Consider the following 20,625-nt stretch of genomic DNA (forward strand, 5'->3'; position numbering starts at 1 on the left):
CTAATATAGAATATAATTATGAGATTCTACCTGTCGTCTATATTTTTATTGATTATTTTATCATCTTTATATCAACTAAAGGATATATATCATGTTTAGGATTTTCTTCTAATATTTTGCAGGTAATGTGTCTGAAAGCTGCCCAAGTTTACTAGTGCAGTTTCACAATATAGAATGAAATTGCTCTGTACATTTCCTTAACTACAAGATAGGTACCTGTTCAATCGTCATTTCAGGTACAACAGATTAAATTTGTGTGCATGGTTTCTTGTTTCTGTATAGTAGAACACCAAAGTACTAGAGAGATGTAGTAACTTGGTCCAACAAACATTTCGATTTCATGTAGTGTCTATGTAATGAATGAAAAAACCTGCAAGAAAAGAAATCATGACACCAAAGAACTAGAGTCTATGCCTAGTTTTGCTACGGAATTAGGATATGTTTTCGGAACGCGGACACAGCTATAATCTGGGGCCTTTGGCATCCTCTTTCATTTGTAAAGCTGATTAACGACCTTGGGGGCAAGTGCTGCAGATCAGTTCTTTGATGCTTGTGGGAATGAAGTGTGGGTACATCCAGTCTTTCCTGAAGAGAAGGAAGTGCAGAGCAGGCACCTCTGAACTGAGAATGTTAAAGAGTGAGAAGAGCTGAATGTGTACCTCTACAGCAAAAAGGGAACCAAACAAGACTCTGAAGTTATAGGCCTCCTGCCAGGGTATGCGTAAGGATCCCTCTCAAGCACTGGCCTTCACCTTGTGGTCCTTGGACAACATTTAAGTGGTCTGTAAGGTAACTGAAAAGCTGGAGGCTTAAATTTGGTATGCAGATGTTTACATTTCCAAGGGAAAATACACAGGCATCTGTAGATCAATAAAGGTTGAGAACCACTATTCTAGACTACTTCAGTAGGCTGTTTAGATTCCCTTTGTGAGATGTATAGGCTGCCTGGGCAGTGCAACCACTCATCAGTCAGGTCCTTCATCTAACTAGGAGGCATTTACCAGTTCAACAATAGGATGTAGTTGGAGTAGCAAACTTGGGGCGAGGCGGAAGGGGTGCATGTATGGTAACCATTGAGGTTAGCATATGTGACTTTGTTACTACAATAGTTACCTGAGTATCAATACATGAGGCTGTGAGGGGGGTAGATATAAACAGTCATGTACCTCTAGAGCATATTCCAGTTGGGGATGCAACTTCATGTGAAATTACCTGTGCTCATGCTGGGACTTTCACTAGCAGAAGTTTTTTACTCTAAAAAATACCACACCTCTCACCAAATAACTACCGTGGTAACACTCCAGCTGAGGGTGCTTCTGGAACCCTGAAAGATGCCTTTCTCCATGAACATCACCCTAGCCTTGCCTTGGAGGATAAGATGGAATTCCCAGGTGGTTGCTTAACCAAATTGGTAATGTCTAAGAATGCCTGTTTCTTACCATCAGTTCCATACATCCTGCTTGGAGCTACCAGGCTGAATCTGGGGGATTCTGATTTAGCACTGTGACAGGGTATAGGGAGCAGTTTTTTTTTTTTTAATGTAACAGCCACATCCTTCTCCTTAATTAAGAGTATAAGGCAATTTATACAGAAATTTTGAAGTACTTTATAAACAAAGTGAGGCTTAAAACAATGTTCAGCTAGCTGAAGCCAGCTGCTTCACATTGAAACCGAAAAGAATAAGAAATGTCTTTTCAGTAATTAAAAATGTTATAAATAACTTAAATGACTATAGGAATAGGACTGGAAAACAGTGCATCTTCAGAAAACAGTGCATCTCTGAATTAATCAAATAGTGTAACAGCAAGATGGTTGGTAGTTCAAACAGCTGCAATTCATTTTTGTAACAGCCTCTCAGTTTTGCACTGCAGGCTCCAGGAAGACTTAATCCTAGTATGTCCATATAAATAAAGGCATGGTGTCTTGGAAGATCTTTGGGAGGAAAGAGAAGAAACAAGTCTAGTCACTTGTCATGGCCAGAATCTAGCAGCAAGCAATCTTGAGCAATGACTGTTGTTATATAGTCTATCAGGAAAAAAATGAATTACATAGGTGGGCAGGAGAAAGGCAGATGAAACATAACATTTGCCAAACCAACCCAGTGCCTCCCTAAACAGTATAGGATGCTAAATTAATGCTGACCTCTTGAAACAACAATCCTGAATATTATGGAGTCTAAGGACCAAAAGAAATAGAATTCTGTTTCTGTTCCTTCATAATTGCATGTGTGACCTCACTGTCTTGACCTAGTACAGTACCATACCATGTCATGTGCAATCGCTAGTAAAAGACAATCTGGGGAAGGGGTCCTGAATTCTGTAGAAAGATCTCTAACCTAGAAGTGACTTGTGTTACATGGTCATGAAAGTGGGTTGGGCAAGATGGAGAAAAAGAGAGCATGCTCACGTTTAACTTCATTGCTTTTTTTGGTTTGTTAGGTGTTAAGTTTGTACCACGGTAATTTTATAGCAAAGACAGTCTCTATTGATAATATAGCAGCACCTACTGATTGCTGACGAATTACATGGTGAATGGAAAGATCCAGTGCACTAACTGCACTTCCTCACCCAGATTATCCAGTGGGAGCGCCCAGCCAGGCTGCTGAAAATTACGTGAAGCCAGGAGAGACCTCCGCAGCCTCCAAAACACGAAGCCCGTTTGTTTTGGCGCGGAGATGAAGGCAGCAGGTATTTACCCTCCCGCAGCTCTGGGGAGCCGGATCAAGGCAGCCCCTGGCCCACTCCCAGCCGTGCCCTGCGCGGTGCCCGCTGCCTGCGGCGGGGCCCGCCTCGCCCCACTCCTCCCACAACCAGCAGCGGGGCGGCTCCGGGTGATCCCGCAGGGTCCGCTCCCTCCGAGACCGCCGCCGGAGCCCTCAACCGGCGGGCGGGCAGGAGACACCCGGCCGGGGAAGGAGACGGCCCCGCCCGGCGTCCTTCGCCTCCTCCGGGGACGGGGGGGCAGTACGGGGTCCACCCCAGCGGCCGCGCAGAGCCCAAAATGGCGGCAGGAGCGGAAGCGCCCGGGAAGGCGGGCGGAAGCGGCTTCCGCAGCCGGGCAGCGCCGCTTCCGGGGGGGGTGCCGGCGTCCGGCTCCCGCCGGAAGCGCCCGTGTGTGCGGGGCCCAAGATGGCGGCGGGGATGTACCTGGAGCACTACCTGGATAGTAAGAGCCGCCGGGGGCGGGGCCGAGGGCCGCGTCTGGGGCCGCCCTGGCGGGAGCCCACGCGGGCACAAACCGACCGCGGCTCGGGGCGGGGCCCCGCGGGGGCCGAGCTCTGCCCGGGGGCTGACCGGTCCCCGGGGCGCCCGCGGCCCGCTCCGAGCCTCTCGGACAGCAGCCTTGCCCGGCTGTCCCCGGGCCGGCCGCGAGGGCCCCGCCGCCGCCCGGTCCCGGGGCCGTGCGGAGAGGCCCCGTCCGCCGCCTGCCCGCCCTCGCTCGCCACCTCTTAGACGCGTCTTGGGGCCGCTTAGAAGCGGCGGCAGCGGCTCCGGCGGCCCGCCTGGAGCGTTGGTACGGGCTGCTCCTCCGCCGTGGGGCAGGGCTCGGCTGGGGCTCCTGCGGGAGCCCGGCCCTGCTGCGGTCCGTGGGCGCGCTGCGCTGACACTGGCGGCGAGCGCTTGGTTTGTTGCCGGCGGAAAGAGCCCGGTGCTGGTCCAGCCGCCATGCGAGGCGGCAGCTCGGCTGTCAGCGGCTTTCCTGGCATAAACTGCACGACTGGTGAAATCAAGCCGAAGAGAACTTTTGTATCTGTAGGGAAGTAGTTTCGATAGATTCCTTCGGTGTGGTTTTCAAAGCGCAATCCTGTTTTGCTGGTCGAAGAAGTGCTCAGTAAATGCTAATGGAGTTGGTGACGTTATCTGAGCCTTCCTATGATATCATCCTGCCTTAAGGTGCTTATAACTTTGTCAAACTCAGACCTTTGGGGAACAAGACCTTGAATGCGTGTTTTTTCCCCTGTGTTGTTACAATACTCAGTAGCCTGATCAGAGGAGTTGTTTTTGAAGGAACGTGCAAACGAGTTAAGATTTAGTAACTTGTTCTGTGATGAATGCCCTTTTCATGTTTTCTTTCTGATCTCGTGTCAACACTAGAAATGGGGGAGCATGGTGATGGGGTGGTGTGTTTAAAGCACAGTAGTTCTTGTAATGTGTCTTTTATGTCACTATACCTGGCCAAGTTAAATCTCTTGCTGTCTCTTTGCTTATGCTTAGAAACCTTGGAGTTTGATTCTTCAGAAATTTTGCTACACTGTTTCCTCCAGTATGGAGCTGATAAGGTGTTGATATGGAGATGAGGGATTTCATTCATTTTATCTGCAGTGCTCCTCTTTTCATTAGGAAACCTTGTGAATTAAATTAAGAAAGTTCAAGAACCATAACAAAAAAGTAAAAGCTGAAAAGAAGATGGAAGTGAACAGGCAGGGACTTAGGAGCTGTGAGGAAGAAGGATGCAAAAGTCAGGAAGAGGAGTTGGATGAGGAGGCAGATAGATTGTTAGAGAGGAGCAAGGATTGCTGAGTGAAGGTGTATGTTGTTCTGCTCTTGTCATTCCATTATGGAATACTGCAGCTGACTGAGGCTCCTCAACAAAGATGGCCAGGAGTTGGGAGGATGGGGACTAGCCAAGAGGGGAAAGAAGCAGCAGATGGACAAGGAGTAAGTGTGTGAGGAGGATGCAGGGTTTTCCTACTGGGAGAGCACAAGTGTATTTTGAGTAAGAGCTGCAGTGCGAAGATAAAGGAGTGAAAGACTGGGATTTGCAGATGGTAGGCAGAGATGCGAAAGATGCAGCACTGAGTATGGAGAGGTATGGTAGACACCAAGTCAGAGAGAAAGGAAGTGGTAGAAAGGCTTGGTGGCTCAAGAGGGCTCCCACCAGAGCCAAACACTTATGGATCTCGTTGTCACTGTCAGCTAAAATCAACAACTCCCCTGGAAATTCCTGAGTTCCCCTCTAGTAAAAGCTTGCAGACAAAATTACAAACTTATTTTCTCTATCAACTGAGATGCGTGGTCCTGCAACTGAATTAGAGATTCTCATCTCGTTGAAAGTGAATATTATTATGGTGGTGTCAGACTGTCATTTTTAAGGTGTCTTGCTTAAAAAAAAACCAAAAAACATGCACAATCTAAAAGTACTCTAAAAAAACCTGGCTACAAAGATGTTAGGAAGAACAAATCAATCTTCACTGCAATGGTTTAGCCTTTTTTGCATATTCCTAGAGCTCTTGAGGCCTTTTTCAATTTTGTCTGGTGTCCTGTATAGCATATGCGACATTATTTCCCTTTGTTAGCTATGTTAGTAAGCCAGTTGCTATGCTTAATCTAGAGTCTCTTTCAGAAAAGCACATAATGTGAGTTGTAATACTTATAGTCAAAGAGCATCCATCTCAGTCTTCAGTAAGTTAGTCTGCTGATAGGCTTTTCTGTCATGGTTTTGTGACTTTTGTGTGTAGTTAATTTTCACAGTTCCAATATTTAGTTATTGCACCTGTAACGCCTTTTACCTTCTGTGTTGAAGTGTCCCCTATTAAAAGTTTCTTCCCTGTGTAGATTGTAATTGATTAAATCTTAACCTTCTCTCTGGTAACTTAGGAAAAAAAAATTGCCTGCAATAACATATTTTTCAGTTTTCTAATTACCCATATTGTTCTTCTCCAAGCCTGCTCTAATCTTTTGACATCCTGCTTGAACTTCTGATTCCTAAAATGCATACAGTCTTTTAGTAACCAGTCTTCTTCATGGTACTAACTGAGGAAGTCAGGTTATCGTTCTTCTGTTGGGTATGCCCTTATCCCTGTTTGCCATTGCGTTTCAGCTGGGAGCTCATGTTCAGGTAACTATCTACCATGGTATGGATATGATACAGTCTTTCTGTTTCTTAGAAATATGGTCCAGCATCCTTTATCCATCAGTTATATTGCTCATTCCTAAATGTATTACCCTCCGTAAGACTTGATGGAAAGTATCTGTCTGCAGTAAGGCTGTCTCTTGCTGTCCTAGTGGTCTGTTCCTTACATTTTTGTTCTTCCAGTCTGCCTCTTGCTTCCAAGTGACTAACTTTTCTTCTGTTAGATCAAGAACTGCTTCATGTGTGATTTGCATGACTGGTGCAGCCACTGCTGATCGTTCTCTGTAATGCGTTCTAAAGTCTTATGTAGCCATTTAAAGTACTTTTAATATATCTTATGTTTGTTTTTTTTCCTTATTCTAGCTTGTTATGCAAGACACTTTCTGATGTAAGTTGTAGTTTAATCACTTCAAAAATTATTTTCACTAATTAAATGTATATTCTTAACAAAAAAGGTCCAGTCAGGCAATTTTGTTTTAACATTTAATCTATGTTTTCACCCCTGTTTAATTCTTTGAGATGATCTCTGATCAGCTATTCCATTTCTTTTCATACTTGCCTGACAGCATTCAGTTTCCTCCTCACTCCTTCCTTCCCCTTTTTTTCCCCATGTTATTTCAGTATTTTAAAAACATTCAGTTCAGTTTTAAAGTAGTTCACTAACATTCCAAAACCTCCTGAAAATTCACACAAATAAATAGTACAGAACCTTTGTCCAGCTCTTCTAAAAATGTCTGATATTTACATTTACTTCTTGTAACGGAATTCTTTCAGTATTATTGTGCTAATGCAGACACAATTTTCAGTTGAATTTTTTTTCCTCCCACAGAATTTCTTTTTCATATGGTTTACTGGCTGGATCTGCTCAGGGAATGAATGAGAAATGTGTAATGAAAGAGGTCAGTTGTTTGTAGGACCTCCTCAAATCCTTGAAGAAAGGAAGGTGTATAATGAATTAATTGAAGATTATAGGAAGAAAAAAGGTGGCCTCATGTTTGAGGCAATTGAATACCACTCTGACAATGTGAGTTTGATGTTTGTGTTTATTTTGGGGGTCACGCTTTTTACAGGTTCTCCTTGCATAGATTGTGCTTCCCTCAAATTATGAGTGAAAATTTGTAGTCAGAGGAGCAGATGTGCAGAATGCTCATAGCTGCAACTGAAGTCTGCTTTGAACAGATAATTCTGAAAAGTCAGGCTATGTAGCATTTTTAGATGTTTCAAGAGGTACGTTTGTAATTAGCTGGCCTTCTTGGCCTTGATCTCTTTGCCTCAGTAAATCTCTTGACCTTCATTTTATTGGTAAGGGAAGTAGGCTACCCCACAGCAGCACTGTGAAAAAGAACTCTAATGTCACAATAATGAGCGCCTTGAAAAGCTGATTACCAAGTCGGTTTTCAGATTGGGTTTTGGGTTGTGTACGTGTGACTCTGTATTGAGCAAAGAGAATAAAATAAAACTTTGAATCATTGCTCAGTCACTGGGAATGATAAATACCTTGTATGAAAATCTCATGCGGTTAGGTAATTTAAAACTACATGTTAAAATGCACGAGCGGTCTGACAAAGCTATGCATACAGCCTCTGTCGTTTCAGTTCATAAATTTTGAGTCCTTTACTTTGGACACCTGAAGTTCTTTTCCAGGAGATTTGTGTGGAATAGCCAAGTTAACAGCAGTTCTCGTAGTAAAAGGTGTATGGCAGTTTCTTAGGTCTGGTATTTCAGTAGCTTTCAAGTCCTTGCTGTAATTTCAAACTGGGTTGAGACCTAGGATTAGACCTGCCCTTGCCTTTGCTCTAAGCTGTTAATTTCAAAGCATATCTGTTTGAAATGTGTTAAGATGTTTTTGCAGCAGAAAAATATGCACATTCCTTCTGTGCTGAACATGCTGACAGAGGAACTCTGTATCTTCTCTACTCTGATCACCTTCCTTCCTTCCTTCATCCTACTGAAGCTGCCCCTTCAATTAATATACTGAGCCAAAAGATTCAAGGAAGGGGAAGAAGAGGTTTCTTGTTTCAGTTCTTTTCTTCCCAAGTGTTCTTTGTCACAGCTTTTTGCTCAGTTCTCTTCAGTGGCTGAAGTTAAGCATGAAAAGATTTGCGTTTCTTCAAATACTGTCTTCCTTCTGGTCTCTAAATCATTTTATGCCTGATTCTGAGGGGAAGAAGCAAGATACTGAAGCGCTTTCCCTCACACCAAGAAAGCAATGCAACTTTAGTAGGGGAAAAACTATGGGTGCAAAGGAGTTAGAGATGTAGAAAGGGTTGGAGGAAGAATAAGAAGGAAGAAAACATAGTGTTTTGTGATGAGAAGATTGAATGTGCATGAAGACTCTTTAGAGGAGTTTGTGCTTGCTCAAACTTGAGTTACTGTGCTTGGTTAGAAATATTGTAGTGGAGGCTTTGAGGGGGAGAAAGGAAGGGTGACTAATACAGATTTTCCAGAAGATGAGATGCAAACACTGATTTTTTTTTCATGTTTGGAATTTTCAAGAGGATCGCAGAGCTTCTTTGCAGTAGGCATTGTTGAAGTACATACATTCAGAAGACAGTTCCAAATAATTATCTACAAGTCTCTGTTTATATGTGAATGTGCCATGAGTGTAGGGATTATCTTTATAGTGGAGGGAACTGCTGTGCAACCACATGTATTTTCTACCATCAATGCTTCCCTGTTTACCCACCTAGTGGGTATAAGAATAAAGTAAGTGTACTTTAGTGACAACACACAAATTTGTCTTTTATGGCAACAGAACCAAGGCATGTACCTCTTCTCAGCTGTCTGGTGCCTGAAATTATGAAATGACCTCTCTGCTCACCTCCCTGTGCTCCTCTGCTGGGATCATCTCTGCCCAGTTGCTTAGATAGCTGAGGTGAATGGAAGGGTCACATTTGTGGGTGTGCTTTCTGAAGCAGTCAAACATCACCTTCCCTCCTGGTTCCAGCCATCACTGTTCACCAGGTATGTTCCTGCCTGGACTGATGAGGCTGTTGCTTTATTTACCTTATCAAATGGGGAGCACATATTGTTCCCATTGGGAAGTGTGTGCCAGACTGGGAGAAAGTTTAAATTTCCACATGGTTTAACCAGTCTGTTCCTGAATAAACATCAGTATAAAATGTTGAAGGAACGGTAACAAAACAATAAAAATGTTTCAGTCTTCCCCCAACCTAAATCTTTGAGGAACTAGATTTTGCCAACATTTCGTCTAAATTAGATATAAATGCTTGGGAGAGTCATCAGCAGAGGGCTAGTAGTCTTGGTGAGCTTGAGAGGTAGAAGGATGTCACTAGCCTGTCTACTCAGATGGCTGCTTGATATTCATTCCATTGTCTTGGAGGCCACCAGTCAGGACCTGTTCCAGGAGCAGACACTAGGACATATCTGCCTCAGTGAAGAGGATGATGGAGACAGCAGACTTAGATGAGGAGTCCTCAGCTGGTAAGTTAACATGGTACTGTGCAGTCATTTTCTTTGGCTTTTTCCCCTTTTTTATACTGATTAGGGAGACATCAAGTTTCCTTTGCTCCTTCTATTTGCATATGTCAATAAGCACATAGAGTTGCACCAGTTCAGGGCTTGTCAGTGCTAGAAAACTTAGGCCAGCATAAGCAGAGAGCAACAGGAGCAGCATACACCCTCTTGAAAGTCATCTTTCTCCTTACAGCTGACAAAAGAATGTCCTTTCATTCCTTGGTAACATTCGCTAACCTGGTAAAATAGGATTATTCTTTCAAAATAGCTACATCTGTCTGGATTTTCCTCTGTATAGCTTCATCAAATGAAGGTATGATGTGTTTTGTCATCTTAATACTCTTGGAGGACATGGGTGTGATGTCAGAACTTGCTGTAGGCTAGCCCTAGATTCCTTCCCAGTCATGGCTGTGTTCCAAATTGCCCAGCAGTTTTTTCACCTCTCACTTTACCTTTTTTACTGCATTACTCTTAGCCCCTCCCCAATGTAGCATTGTAGCCATACCGTCCTGTTCTTGCCTCTAAAGGTCCTCACATCGTACTTCAGATATGCAAATCTCTTAATAAACTGTTTCTATATTTAACATCATTTTAGTGTAGTGAAAGATGCCTTTCACCTTACTGAGACATTGGATTAGTTGCATCTGTGATGCAGCACACATGATCTATGGAAAATTACAAAAGATCTCACGCGGGGTAGAGGATTTGGTGATTCATAGGCATCATTTGTTTCTCTGTGAAAGCTACTGGCACAGCCCACGCTAAGCTAATACATTTATTATTGTTAATGACTAGTTCATTTAGAATTGATTTTTGTTGTTGACTGGTATTTTTATCACAGCTGATACAAGATGGCTTTACAAGACAAAGCATACTGCATTTTCTCCGCATTTCTTCACTTACCAACAGCAAATCTGATGTGACCATTTTGGCAAACATCCTTGTGATCTCTTTGGTGGTGGTCCTTGCCCTTGGAGATCTGTGACAGGTTGGAAATGCCTGGAGTGGTGCAAGTGTCATTTGACATGTCAGTGTTCCAAGCCCTCCAAGCTTCTGAAATCAAGGTTTAACACAGCAATAAAGATCCCTTTTCTGAGACATAACAACATTGCCTACTATCTTGGCTGTGGATGCTCTAGTATTGAACTAATGTAATAAGAAAAAGACATAAAGAGCAATCCCTTTCTGAGAGAAGGGTCCACTCTTTGGGGGAGTATTAGGTTTCTGTGGCTGTTAAATTGACTGTTGTTACTTACTGATACCTGTTTCTTTGGGCTGTGCCTGAATTAGATGTGCCTGGGTGAACTATTGTGCATTGCACTGCCTCAGAGCTCAGGGTATATGGCATGGCCACAGAATTCCAGGTTGCCTGTGGGCAAGTCAGTCTACTATGCACCTGAGTACCCCATTTATAAAAATGTAGTTAGTCCTATCCCTTACGGAGGTGTTGTGAGGATAATGTTACAGGTTAGGAAGTGTATATTGCAGTAGGGCCGAGCCATAAGTGCACAGAGAGAAAGGTATATATTATGCTCATGCACCCACTTCAGTAAATTGCCTAGGAAGGTAAATAATTAGCTGACAACACATGACAGAGTAGAAGCAGTGGTTTAAAAGGATTATACCCTCTAAAAGGAGGGATGGAGGGTTATACAAGACAACCTTCCCCCAAATGAGGAAGCAAAGAAGCTTCTGAAAATGCTGTAAGACAATTGTCCTGCAGTGCTCTTCAAATGCTACAAAATTATGAGAATCGTGAAGTACCAAAAAGTCCTATGTGCTTCCTCCACAAGATCTCAGCCAATTTCCTATTTCAGGGGGCAAAGAAGTTACCCTCTCATTATGGCAGTCCCTGGCACAAGCAGGACTTTTTTAATTACCTTAAAAGTGTTTGCTGAAATATGTGCTGTTCAATAAAGCAACTGTGGTTTGCTTCAAAATGCATTTTCACATTTTTGAATAAATTTAAACATGCATCTGAACACAGCAGATGAACAGATATCTCCAGAAAGCCACCATGTATTTGTATAGTGCTTGGAGCAGTGGATCTCTTTAGGAATTTGGACATTGTCACAGTACAGACCCATTGTTTGACACTATTAAAAGATATGCTAAGGGAGAATGAAGCATAGTGAAAGTTACCAGGTCATGTAGGCTTGCTCTCTGTGTGTGTACGTCAGAGTTAACATTGGAGTTAAGTAGCTGAAGTTTAAATATCAGTTGCCTACACTTGACAACCCCACATGTGTTTCTAAAGAGAAGTAAATAATAATTGGAGGGGAAGGAGGGTGGTGATGGATTCTAACTTTTGGAGAGTGAGAGTGCATGGTTCTTAAGAGACAAGACTGCGTGGTTATGGATGTCTGCAGAAGAATGAATGGGGGAAGGAATGAGAAGGAAAAAGGATAAGAAAAGAGATGAAATAAGAATGGGGGTAGTGAAGGGATTAAGGAAAGGAAAGACAAAGGTAGATAGACTTTTAACTTGTGGTAAGAAATTAAAACAAAGTAAGAAAAGGAAGAGGTGGGAAAAACTCAGAGACCTGTGCCGATGCTGTAGAGGGTAATCGTAGTGGGACAGGAATGAATGGAGCACAGTGGGGCTGCTTGTGGCTCTGTGTGGATCTGGGTGGGTTTGGACACAGCTGCACTAATGCCAGCCTATGCTTTGGGCTAAGCTGCTGGCCTTGCTAGCACTTTCTTTACTGTACATCTTCACCATCCTCCTCTTCCTCTCTTGCTGCTATGCCATTTGTGTTGCAAGAGGCCCTCGCTTTTCTTTATTTTTCTGTCAGTTTGTTGCTTATCTGGGACAGTGTGACTGCCCTTCACTGCCCTCTTCTCTAGTGATCAAGGATGCTTGTAGGGTGGTTTTTCTTTACTGTGATCAATTTTGGAATCTGAGAATTATTTGGGTATTTTACAATACATTGTATTTAGTCATGAAAAGTTTAGGTGCATCTTACAATAAGAAGAAAGAGCAAATAAATTGTAAAGGAAAACGGAGAAATTTATGAGGAAATGAAATTACATAAATAACATGAATGTTTTTAGAAAGACTGGCGGAAAGTGTGTTGCACTAGTAGGAATGAGGAAATGGAAACTTAAATCTTAGACTTTTTTTTAATGGAACTGTGAGGGTGATGTCTGATAGCCAGCATAGCACACACTAAGGAATTTCAGTGAATGTTTGCTGTGACGAACTCGGCGATGAAAAGGATCACTTTTTTTTTGAGGATATGCAAGAGCTTTTGCGTTCAGCTGCAGACAGTAGAAAACTTCCCCATAGTTAGATTAAACTATATACCATACAAATAGGTTGTTGCTCAGTTAAAAGTTGCTTAGCTGCAACTTTATCTTGTTATGCTTTTTGTTCTTGCCAAACTCTCTCTCGATGATAATTTGTAGTGGTGTACTCAGCTTCCTTCCACTTTCAATTTAATAGGTAAGGCATCTTTTATGATCTTTTTCTGATTATAAAGTCACTGTACTGTCAGTTGTTTTGTTTTCTCCCAGTTTCATGATGGAGCAATTACAGAACGTTAGTCCGATCATAGATTTGCAGATTGAAAGATTTTGCTGGGGTTTTAGGAATAATTTTGCTGCTTTTATCAGAGAAGGACTTCAGGTGACAGGGGTTTGTCTCATCAGTCCCTGTGGAAATCTGCCCAGCTGATGAGCCTCTGGAAGATCATTGCTCCTACATGCTTGACTGGTAGATGATCCACTGATTGTGTCTGTGCTCTCGAGCGTCTGCTAGGCCAGAGCTGGATAACGCTTCTCCGCACTGCCGAGAGCTGCCGGCAGCAGAGCGCTCTGCACGCCCGGAGGCAGGTGATGAGGCAGGGGAGCCCCTGGCCGGGCTGAGGGGCTGGCAGTGAGGGGAGGAGGCGCTGAGGGTCTCTGAGCAATAGGTGGGACGGGCTGAAAAGATGAGGCCAGGCATGTAGAGGCAAAGGGAAGACAGAGGCTTTCCAGGCAAGGGCATGCACTGGTGTTAGTGGTGGTGGCAGATTTTTACAGTAATGGCTGTGAAAACTAGAGCACAGTCCCTTGCAGAGTTTAGCAAAAGCAAACTCCTGCCTAAGTTTCTCCTGCTGTAAGAACATCACTGTGAAACATGGCTGTAGCCTTGTGTGGGGTTGTTCTGCTCAGAGAATAGCATCCTACTGTTTTTTGTGCTAGCTCACGTGCTCACTTTATCTAAAGGTCTCTATCCCTTCTGAGGGAAAACTGACGGTACCTGGTGGAATTTGTGCTTTTACCGAACTTCCTTTTTAGAATAGAAAAAGAAATTACATTAAGGTTTTTTTTAAAACTACAAAGACAAGAATTTAGAAGTCATGATTTTCCAGGATTAATAAACAGTGTAAATTTGACATACTCTGTGCAGTGCAAGAACAGATACTGTTTTCCTCTAGAGAGTACGTGTCTTGTCTTCTGCAGGGGATGCTTTGGAGAGGAATGAAAAATAGCATGCACAGTATGACCCATGTTTCATGTGCTTTATAAATTGAAAGGTTTGGAGTTGATGAGGCTGGGGAATGCTGGAAGCAAAAGGGTATGGCCTTGAGATTCCCAAGATGGATTTCATCCCTGCCATAAGTTCTCTTTGTAAGCAATGATAATTTTCAGCATTGTGTCCCTGTTGTCTTCTGAGATGCTTTTTTTGAGTTGTAGGGATATAATCTGGTAGTCAGCTGCTTGAACCTTGTGTGAAATCTATCATGCTGGACGAACATGGAACTATCAAAATTAGGAATGTGCAGACAGCCTTAATTTTGCCGCTTACTAATTTTTTGAGAATTTGATTTTGCACAGTTAACTGTCCTTGAATGCAGGCAGGCAATGTGCTGTGTGATTATATATCTGGGTACTGAAAGATACCTACTATCTGAGCACTTTTCAGATGTTTAAATTAGAAATGGCAACAGAAATCTGTTGAAGCGATAACTGGATTACTTAGAAGGATTCTGCATGTAACGTACTATATTCTTTCTGTGCAAAAAATATAAGTTAAAGGAACAGCGTCTGAGCACAGTGAGGTCCACAGCTGTTTTTACTTCCTGTAGAAATTAATTTAATGGCCTGTGTGTAGAATAATAGTTTGGGTTGGAAGGGACATTTAAGGGCCAACTAGTCCAACCCCCCTGCAATGAGCAGGGACATCTTCAACTAGATCAGGTTGCTCAGAGCGCTGTCCAACCTGACCTTGAATGATTCCAGGGATGGGGCATCTACCACCTCTCTGGGCAACCTGTGCCAGGTTTTACTACCCTCATTGTCAAAAATTTCTTCCGTATGTCTAGTCTTAATCTACCCTCTTTCAGTTTAAAACCGTTACCTATTGTCCCATTGCAACAGGCCCTGCTAAAAAATCTGTCCCCATCTTTCTTATAAGCCCCCTTTCAGTACTTGGAAGGCTGCAGTAAGGTCTCCCCGGAGCCTTCTCTTCTCCAGACTGAACAACCCCAACTCTCTCAGCCTGTCCCCAGAGGAGAGGTGTTCTATCCCTCTGATCATTTTTGTGGCCCTCCTCTGGACCTGCTCCAATAAATCAGTGTCCTTCCTGTGCTGAGGGTGCCAGAGCTGGATGCAGACCTCCAGGTGGGGTCTCACCAGAGCGGAGCAGAGGGGCAGAATTACCTCCCTCGACCTGCGGGCTGTGCTGCTTTTGATGCAGCCCAGGCTGTGGTTGGCCTTCTGGGCTGCGAGTGCACATTGCTGGCTCATGTCCAGCTTTTCATCCTTTTTCAGGGCCCTGCACTTGGCCTTGTTCAACCTCATGAGGTTCTTACGGGCCCATTCCTCGAGCTTGTCCAGGTCCCTCTGGATGGCATCCTCTCCCTCAGGCGTGTCAACCACACCACTCAGCTTGATGTCATCTGCGAACTTGCTGAGGGTGCACTCAATGCCACTGTTTATGTCATTGATGAAGATATTAAAGACTACTGGTCTGAGTACCCCTGAGGGACACCACTCTTCACTGATCTCCATGTGGATACCGAGTCATTGACCACTACCCTCTGGATGCAACCATCCAACCAGTTACTCATCCACCCAACAGCCCACTCATCAAATCCATATCTCCAGTTTAGAGAGAATGAAGTTGTGGGGGACCGTGTCAAAAGTCCAGATAGACAACATCAGTAGCTCTTCCCATGTCCACTGATGTGGTCACTCCATCACAGAAGGCCACTAGGTTGGTCAGGCAGGACTTGCCCTTGGTGAAGCCAGCATGGCTTCACCTCCCTGTCCTCCATGTGCCTTAGCAGAGCTTCTAGGATCATCCCAGACACAGAGGTGAGGCTGACAGGTCGGTAGTTCCTGGAGTCCTCCTTGCTACCCTTTTTAAAAATGTGTGCAGTGTTTCCCTTTTTCCAGTCTCCAGGGACTTCAACTGACTGCTGTGACTTTTCAAATATCATGGAGAGTGGCTTGGCAACTACATCAGCCAATTCCCTCAGGACTCTGGAATGCATCTTATCAGGTCCCACAGACTTGTGCATGTTCACGTTCCTCAGGTGGTCTCGAACCTGATATTCTCTTACAGTGGGAGGGACTTTGGTCTTCCCGTCCCTGTCTTGCAGGCCATCCCCTTGAGATGTATAGGAAAAGAGATTGCCAGTGAAGACTGAGGCAAAGAAGTCGTTGAGAACCTCAGCCTTCTCCTCATCCATTGTTACTAGTCTGCCAGTCTTGCTCATCACAGGGGGTACGCTTTCTTTGACCTTCCCTTTCTGTCTGACATACCTGTAGAAGCCCTTATTATTCTCTGCATCCCTTGCCAAGTTCAGCTCCAGCTGCGCCTTGGCCTTTCTGACCCCATCCTTACACAACCAGGCAGCATCCCTGTACTCATCCCAGGATACCTGTCCCTGCTTCCACTGCCTGTGCATTTCCTTCTTGCCCTTTAGTCTGCCCAGCAGGTCTCCGCTCAGCCATGCTGGTCTCTTGCCTTCCTTTCCTGACTTTTTACACCTGGGGATCGAGAGCTCTTGTGCTCTGTGGAAAGTGTCCTTAAAGATCTGTCAGCTCTGTTCTGCTCCCTTGTCCCTGAGGGCACTTTCCCAGGGGGTCCTATTGCCTAACTCCGTGAAGAGCTGGAAGTTTGCTTTCCTAAAATTCAGGGTCCTGACTTCACTCTTTGCCTGCCCCCTATCCCTCAGGACTGCAAACTCCACCAGCGCATGATCGCTGCTGCCCAGGCTGCCTCCAATCTTGACATCACCAATTAGCTCACATGTGTTGGTGACCAACAGGTCCAGTATCGCATCCTCTCTGGTAGGGCTGTCTGTTACCTGGCTTAAGATGCTATCCTCAGTGCACTCCAAGAGTCTCCTCGATAGCCTAGAGCTCGCCGTGCTACTTTCCCAGCAGATGTTAGGGTGGTTGAAGTCCCTCAGCAGGACGACAGCCTGCAAGTGTGATGCCTCCTGTAGCTGGAGCAAGAAGGCTTCATTAGTAGGCTCCCCTTGATCGGGTGGCCTGTAGTAGACACCAACCACAAGGTTCCCTTTGCTGCCATCTCTGATTCTTACCCGTAAGCTTTCAACCTGCTCGTGGCTGTTCTTCAGAGACAGTGTAGTACTTGGTAAAACCTGCATCTTGCATACAGACCTTCCCTGCCGGCTGATTGCTTTTCAGGGAAGTGTCTCTGCTGTTGAAACATGTGGCAGTGAAAATAGAGACTGCTGCCAGGACCGATGTATTAGACAGTTTTGATGATGGGTAGATACACCTTCATTTACACTCCCTATGAGTTGGAGAGTGGGTTCAGGAAGCAGACATGCTTATATTGTGTTTCTGAAGAGCTTTTCCCCACACCCTTTTTTTTTTTAACCCACAAGAGAGGTTTGGGTTTGTTTTTTTTTTTTTAATTAGGTGTAAAGGTGCCAATAATCAAGCTTGGACCTCAGGTTAATGCAGTGACACTAGATCTCAGTTTGATCAGACAGTCATGGAAAAATGAGAATTGTTTGTATCAGCTTTGTCAGTTGAGCATCTGGTGATGCCTAGGGGGTGAGTAGCATAGTGCATTGAAAATTAATTGACTATCAACTTCACATTGCTCATTCAGAGCCCTACAAATATTTATTATTCACAATGCATAGCATTCTTTCAGGTGTTGGACAGACCACACTGAGATTACAGTACAGAGGGCAGAACAAGGAACACATGACAGGGGGTTAAGACTGCTGTTCACTGCTCCCTGTCCTGTCTCAGGCTTGCTCTTTGCCTCTATACAGTGTCTCCTGTCCCCTATATGTAAAATGGATGCACTAAACCGGACTCACATTTCTGTGTCAACTTTAATTTTTACATCCTTGTATAGAAATAAGTAAATGGCATTATTTAGCAGCTGTTGTACTATATTTTTCATTATTGAATGGAGTTTTTGGATGGATATGTTCTATTATAATGATTGACTTCATTACAAATTTTCATTTTCTGCTTTCTTAATGTAGGCCTTTCTGCATGGCAGCAGTTTTCTGTTCACTAGTATGTGTTATAGAACTATGCTTCTGGATTAAATTTATCATGTTTTTATAGTCTGTCTCCTTTGGAGTTGGCAACGAATGGAAGCATGCTAATGTGCACCAGGAAAGGGCATTGGGAATTGCTGGAGTGGTGTATGTGTTGTTATCAGTTAGCTTTGTTCCTGCCTTGGCGTCGTGGACAGGACCCTGACTTCTCCATGTGTCTTCCTTTCCCTGCAGGTATTGAGAACCTGCCATTTGAATTGCAGAGAAACTTCCAGCTCATGCGAGATCTGGATCAGAGGACAGAAGGTGAGAATTAGAGATGGTTTTGTTGACAAGCGGGAAGTAAGTAAAGGAAGGAAGTAAAAGCTTGTCCAGCTTTTCTTTCCTTTGCCTTTATCACAGGAATCTCGGGGCAGGGGAGGAACCCTACAGCTGCTCTGATCCTTCAGTCTCTCTTAACGGAGGGTACTGTAGTGCCTGTGTATGTATGTGTATTTATGCACTTAATGGTAAACTTGTTTCAGACCTCAAGTCGGAGATCGATAAGCTGGCCACGGAGTATATCAGCAATGCACGGACTTTGTCTTCGGAGGAAAAACTGGGCCTTCTCAAGCAAATCCAGGAGGCCTATGGGAAATGCAAGGAGTTTGGGGATGACAAAGTTCAGCTGGCTATGCAGACCTACGAGATGGTATGAAGGGAAGTGTCTAATGCTTATCATATGAAAGGCTGGAAGGCCCTGATCTCTCTTAGGCCCTAACCACTCTTGCTTCTCAGCTCTTAGTGCAAGCCCAATGCCCTCTCCTCTTGGCCCTCTTGGGCTCTGTTCCGTGGTAACTCCTGGACACTGTCATTGTTGCAGGTTGATAAGCACATCCGGCGACTGGACACAGACCTCGCTCGCTTTGAAGCAGACCTGAAGGAGAAGCAGATAGAGTCGAGTGACTATGACAGTTCTTCCAGCAAGGGCAAGAAGAGTGAGTACCACCACTGGGCTGCAGATTGATACAGGAGGCAGCCAAGTGACTATGGAAGTGGTGGGGATGAAGGCAGGCACTGGAGTGGTACAGATCAAAGACTGTTACGCTGGAAACTGAAGGACAGGTAAAAAGATGGTGACCAGGGCTCTTCTTGTGTGAGCATATTCAAGGCTAGATAAAAATAAGATGGGGTGCATGGCCCAAAGCCAATGTACACTCCAAAGTATTTTAGTGCTGGAGAGGTTGTTACTGTCAGGTGTCTATTTTGATGGCGTGGCAGATGCAACACCTTTTTCTCTCATTACCAGAGGGCCGAGCCCAAAAAGAGAAGAAAGCTGCCCGTGCTCGCTCTAAAGGGAAGAACTCTGATGAGGAGGCACCAAAAACTGCCCAAAAGAAATTGAAGCTTGTCCGCACGTAAGTGTTCAAGAGATTTACGGGAACGAGGAGCGCCGCTACAAATGGGACCAAGGGAGGCCTAGCCAGACTTTCCTGTGAAAGGCCTGATCCCCACCCAGACTAGACAGTGTGTCCCCTGCCCCCTCTTGGGAAGGAAGAGGGAGGAGACCTTTTAATTCTTTCAGGGGAGTGTGGCATGAAGGGGAAAGCAGGTCACTTCAGCAGAGTTGGGTGTATATGTTTAAAAAAAAGAGAAATGGCTGTGTCTGCCAAACAAGGGCATTGTCTTGTGAGACATGAAGGGACTCAAAGCCAGTTATTTTGCTGACCTACTTTATTCCTGTCCTGCAGTAGCACAGAGTATGGGATGCCTTCAGTCACCTTCGGAAATGTGCACCCTTCAGATGTACTGGATATGCCCGTGGACCCCAATGAGCCTACTTACTGCCTCTGCCACCAGGTCTCCTATGGGGAGATGATTGGCTGTGACAACCCAGATGTAAGAGCCTGCACTTGATGGAAATGGGGGAGAGTCTTGCATGGAAGGTCTTGTCCTGCTTGGGTGGGGTCTGATACAGCAAGCAGTGACGAGGGCTTACCTCTGGTAGTTTGGAAGGGCAGAGGGGTGGCTTGCCACGACCTCTTAAGTGCCTCTTTCTTCAAGGTTTTCCTTAAAATGACTGGTTGTTTCCTTGCCCCCACACTTAGCAAGGGAGAAGGGGAGTTCTTGCTAACAATGTGTAGGTTGGGTGTAAGTCTTCATTCCCTGATTGCTGCTAGGGATTTAGGAGTTTGTGATCAAGTGTTGGGAAACTCAGGTAGCCCAGAAGGAATGATTTAAAAAAAAACCTGTTCTTTAACTGACCGCTTTCCATCCCAACAGTGTTCCATTGAATGGTTTCATTTTGCCTGTGTGGGTCTGACAACAAAACCAAGAGGAAAATGGTGAGTGAACGAGCAACCTGGAGGGCCCATTGGTCTTTGGAGAGGGGAGGTCCTGGGTAGCAGAAGGGAGAGTACTGTATATACACTCTGAGAAGACCTCTTAAAAAGGAAAATTTGAATTAAGGCTTTGTCAGGGACCTTGGAAAAGGTCCTTTGGGACTGTGTGTTCGAGGTTCATGTCTTGCCCTAAATGTTGCCTTTTTTACTTTCCTTTCTACCAGGTTCTGCCCTCGCTGTTCCCAGGAGAGGAAGAAGAAGTAAAATCCCGCAAGCCCTCACTACTGCTGCAGGAGCTCTCTTCCCCCTGCCAGGGCCTCGTCCCAGCTCCCCCAGCCCTTGGGGCCTTGGCTGGGGGACAGTCTTGCCCTGTTTGTGGTTTGGGCCATCCCTGGAATGGTGTGTACCCTCACAGCGGTTCCTGTGTGTTCTGTATCCCTGGTTGCTTCCGAATCCCTAAGGGAGGCCCTCTCTGTGTACTATTCCAAA

The 20,625-nt window shown here is 44.7% G+C and overlaps 1 protein-coding gene across 2 annotated transcripts; it reads left to right on the plus strand.

Annotated features, from left to right (window-relative positions):
• Positions 1-3,113: 3,113 nt before the first annotated feature.
• Positions 3,114-20,400, plus strand: ING4 (inhibitor of growth family member 4; the record flags this gene model as incomplete). 2 transcript variants are annotated; one of them, XM_082006396.1, is made up of 8 exons in its annotated part: positions 3,114-3,165; positions 18,050-18,121; positions 18,340-18,506; positions 18,678-18,792; positions 19,104-19,212; positions 19,546-19,693; positions 20,078-20,139; positions 20,361-20,400. In XM_082006396.1, the coding sequence occupies 8 exons, from the start codon at positions 3,129-3,131 to the stop codon at positions 20,398-20,400; spliced, it is 750 nt and encodes a 249-aa protein (XP_081862522.1). The 2 variants fall into 2 exon arrangements, with proteins under 2 accessions (XP_081862522.1, XP_081862523.1); XM_082006397.1 differs by lacking the exon at positions 18,050-18,121 and having other exon boundaries at positions 3,129-3,165.
• Positions 20,401-20,625: the final 225 nt, after the last annotated feature.

Source organism: Phaethon aethereus, assembly GCF_964289735.1.
Source record: "Phaethon aethereus genome assembly, chromosome: 1".
In the NCBI taxonomy this organism is placed as follows: domain Eukaryota; kingdom Metazoa; phylum Chordata; class Aves; order Phaethontiformes; family Phaethontidae; genus Phaethon; species Phaethon aethereus.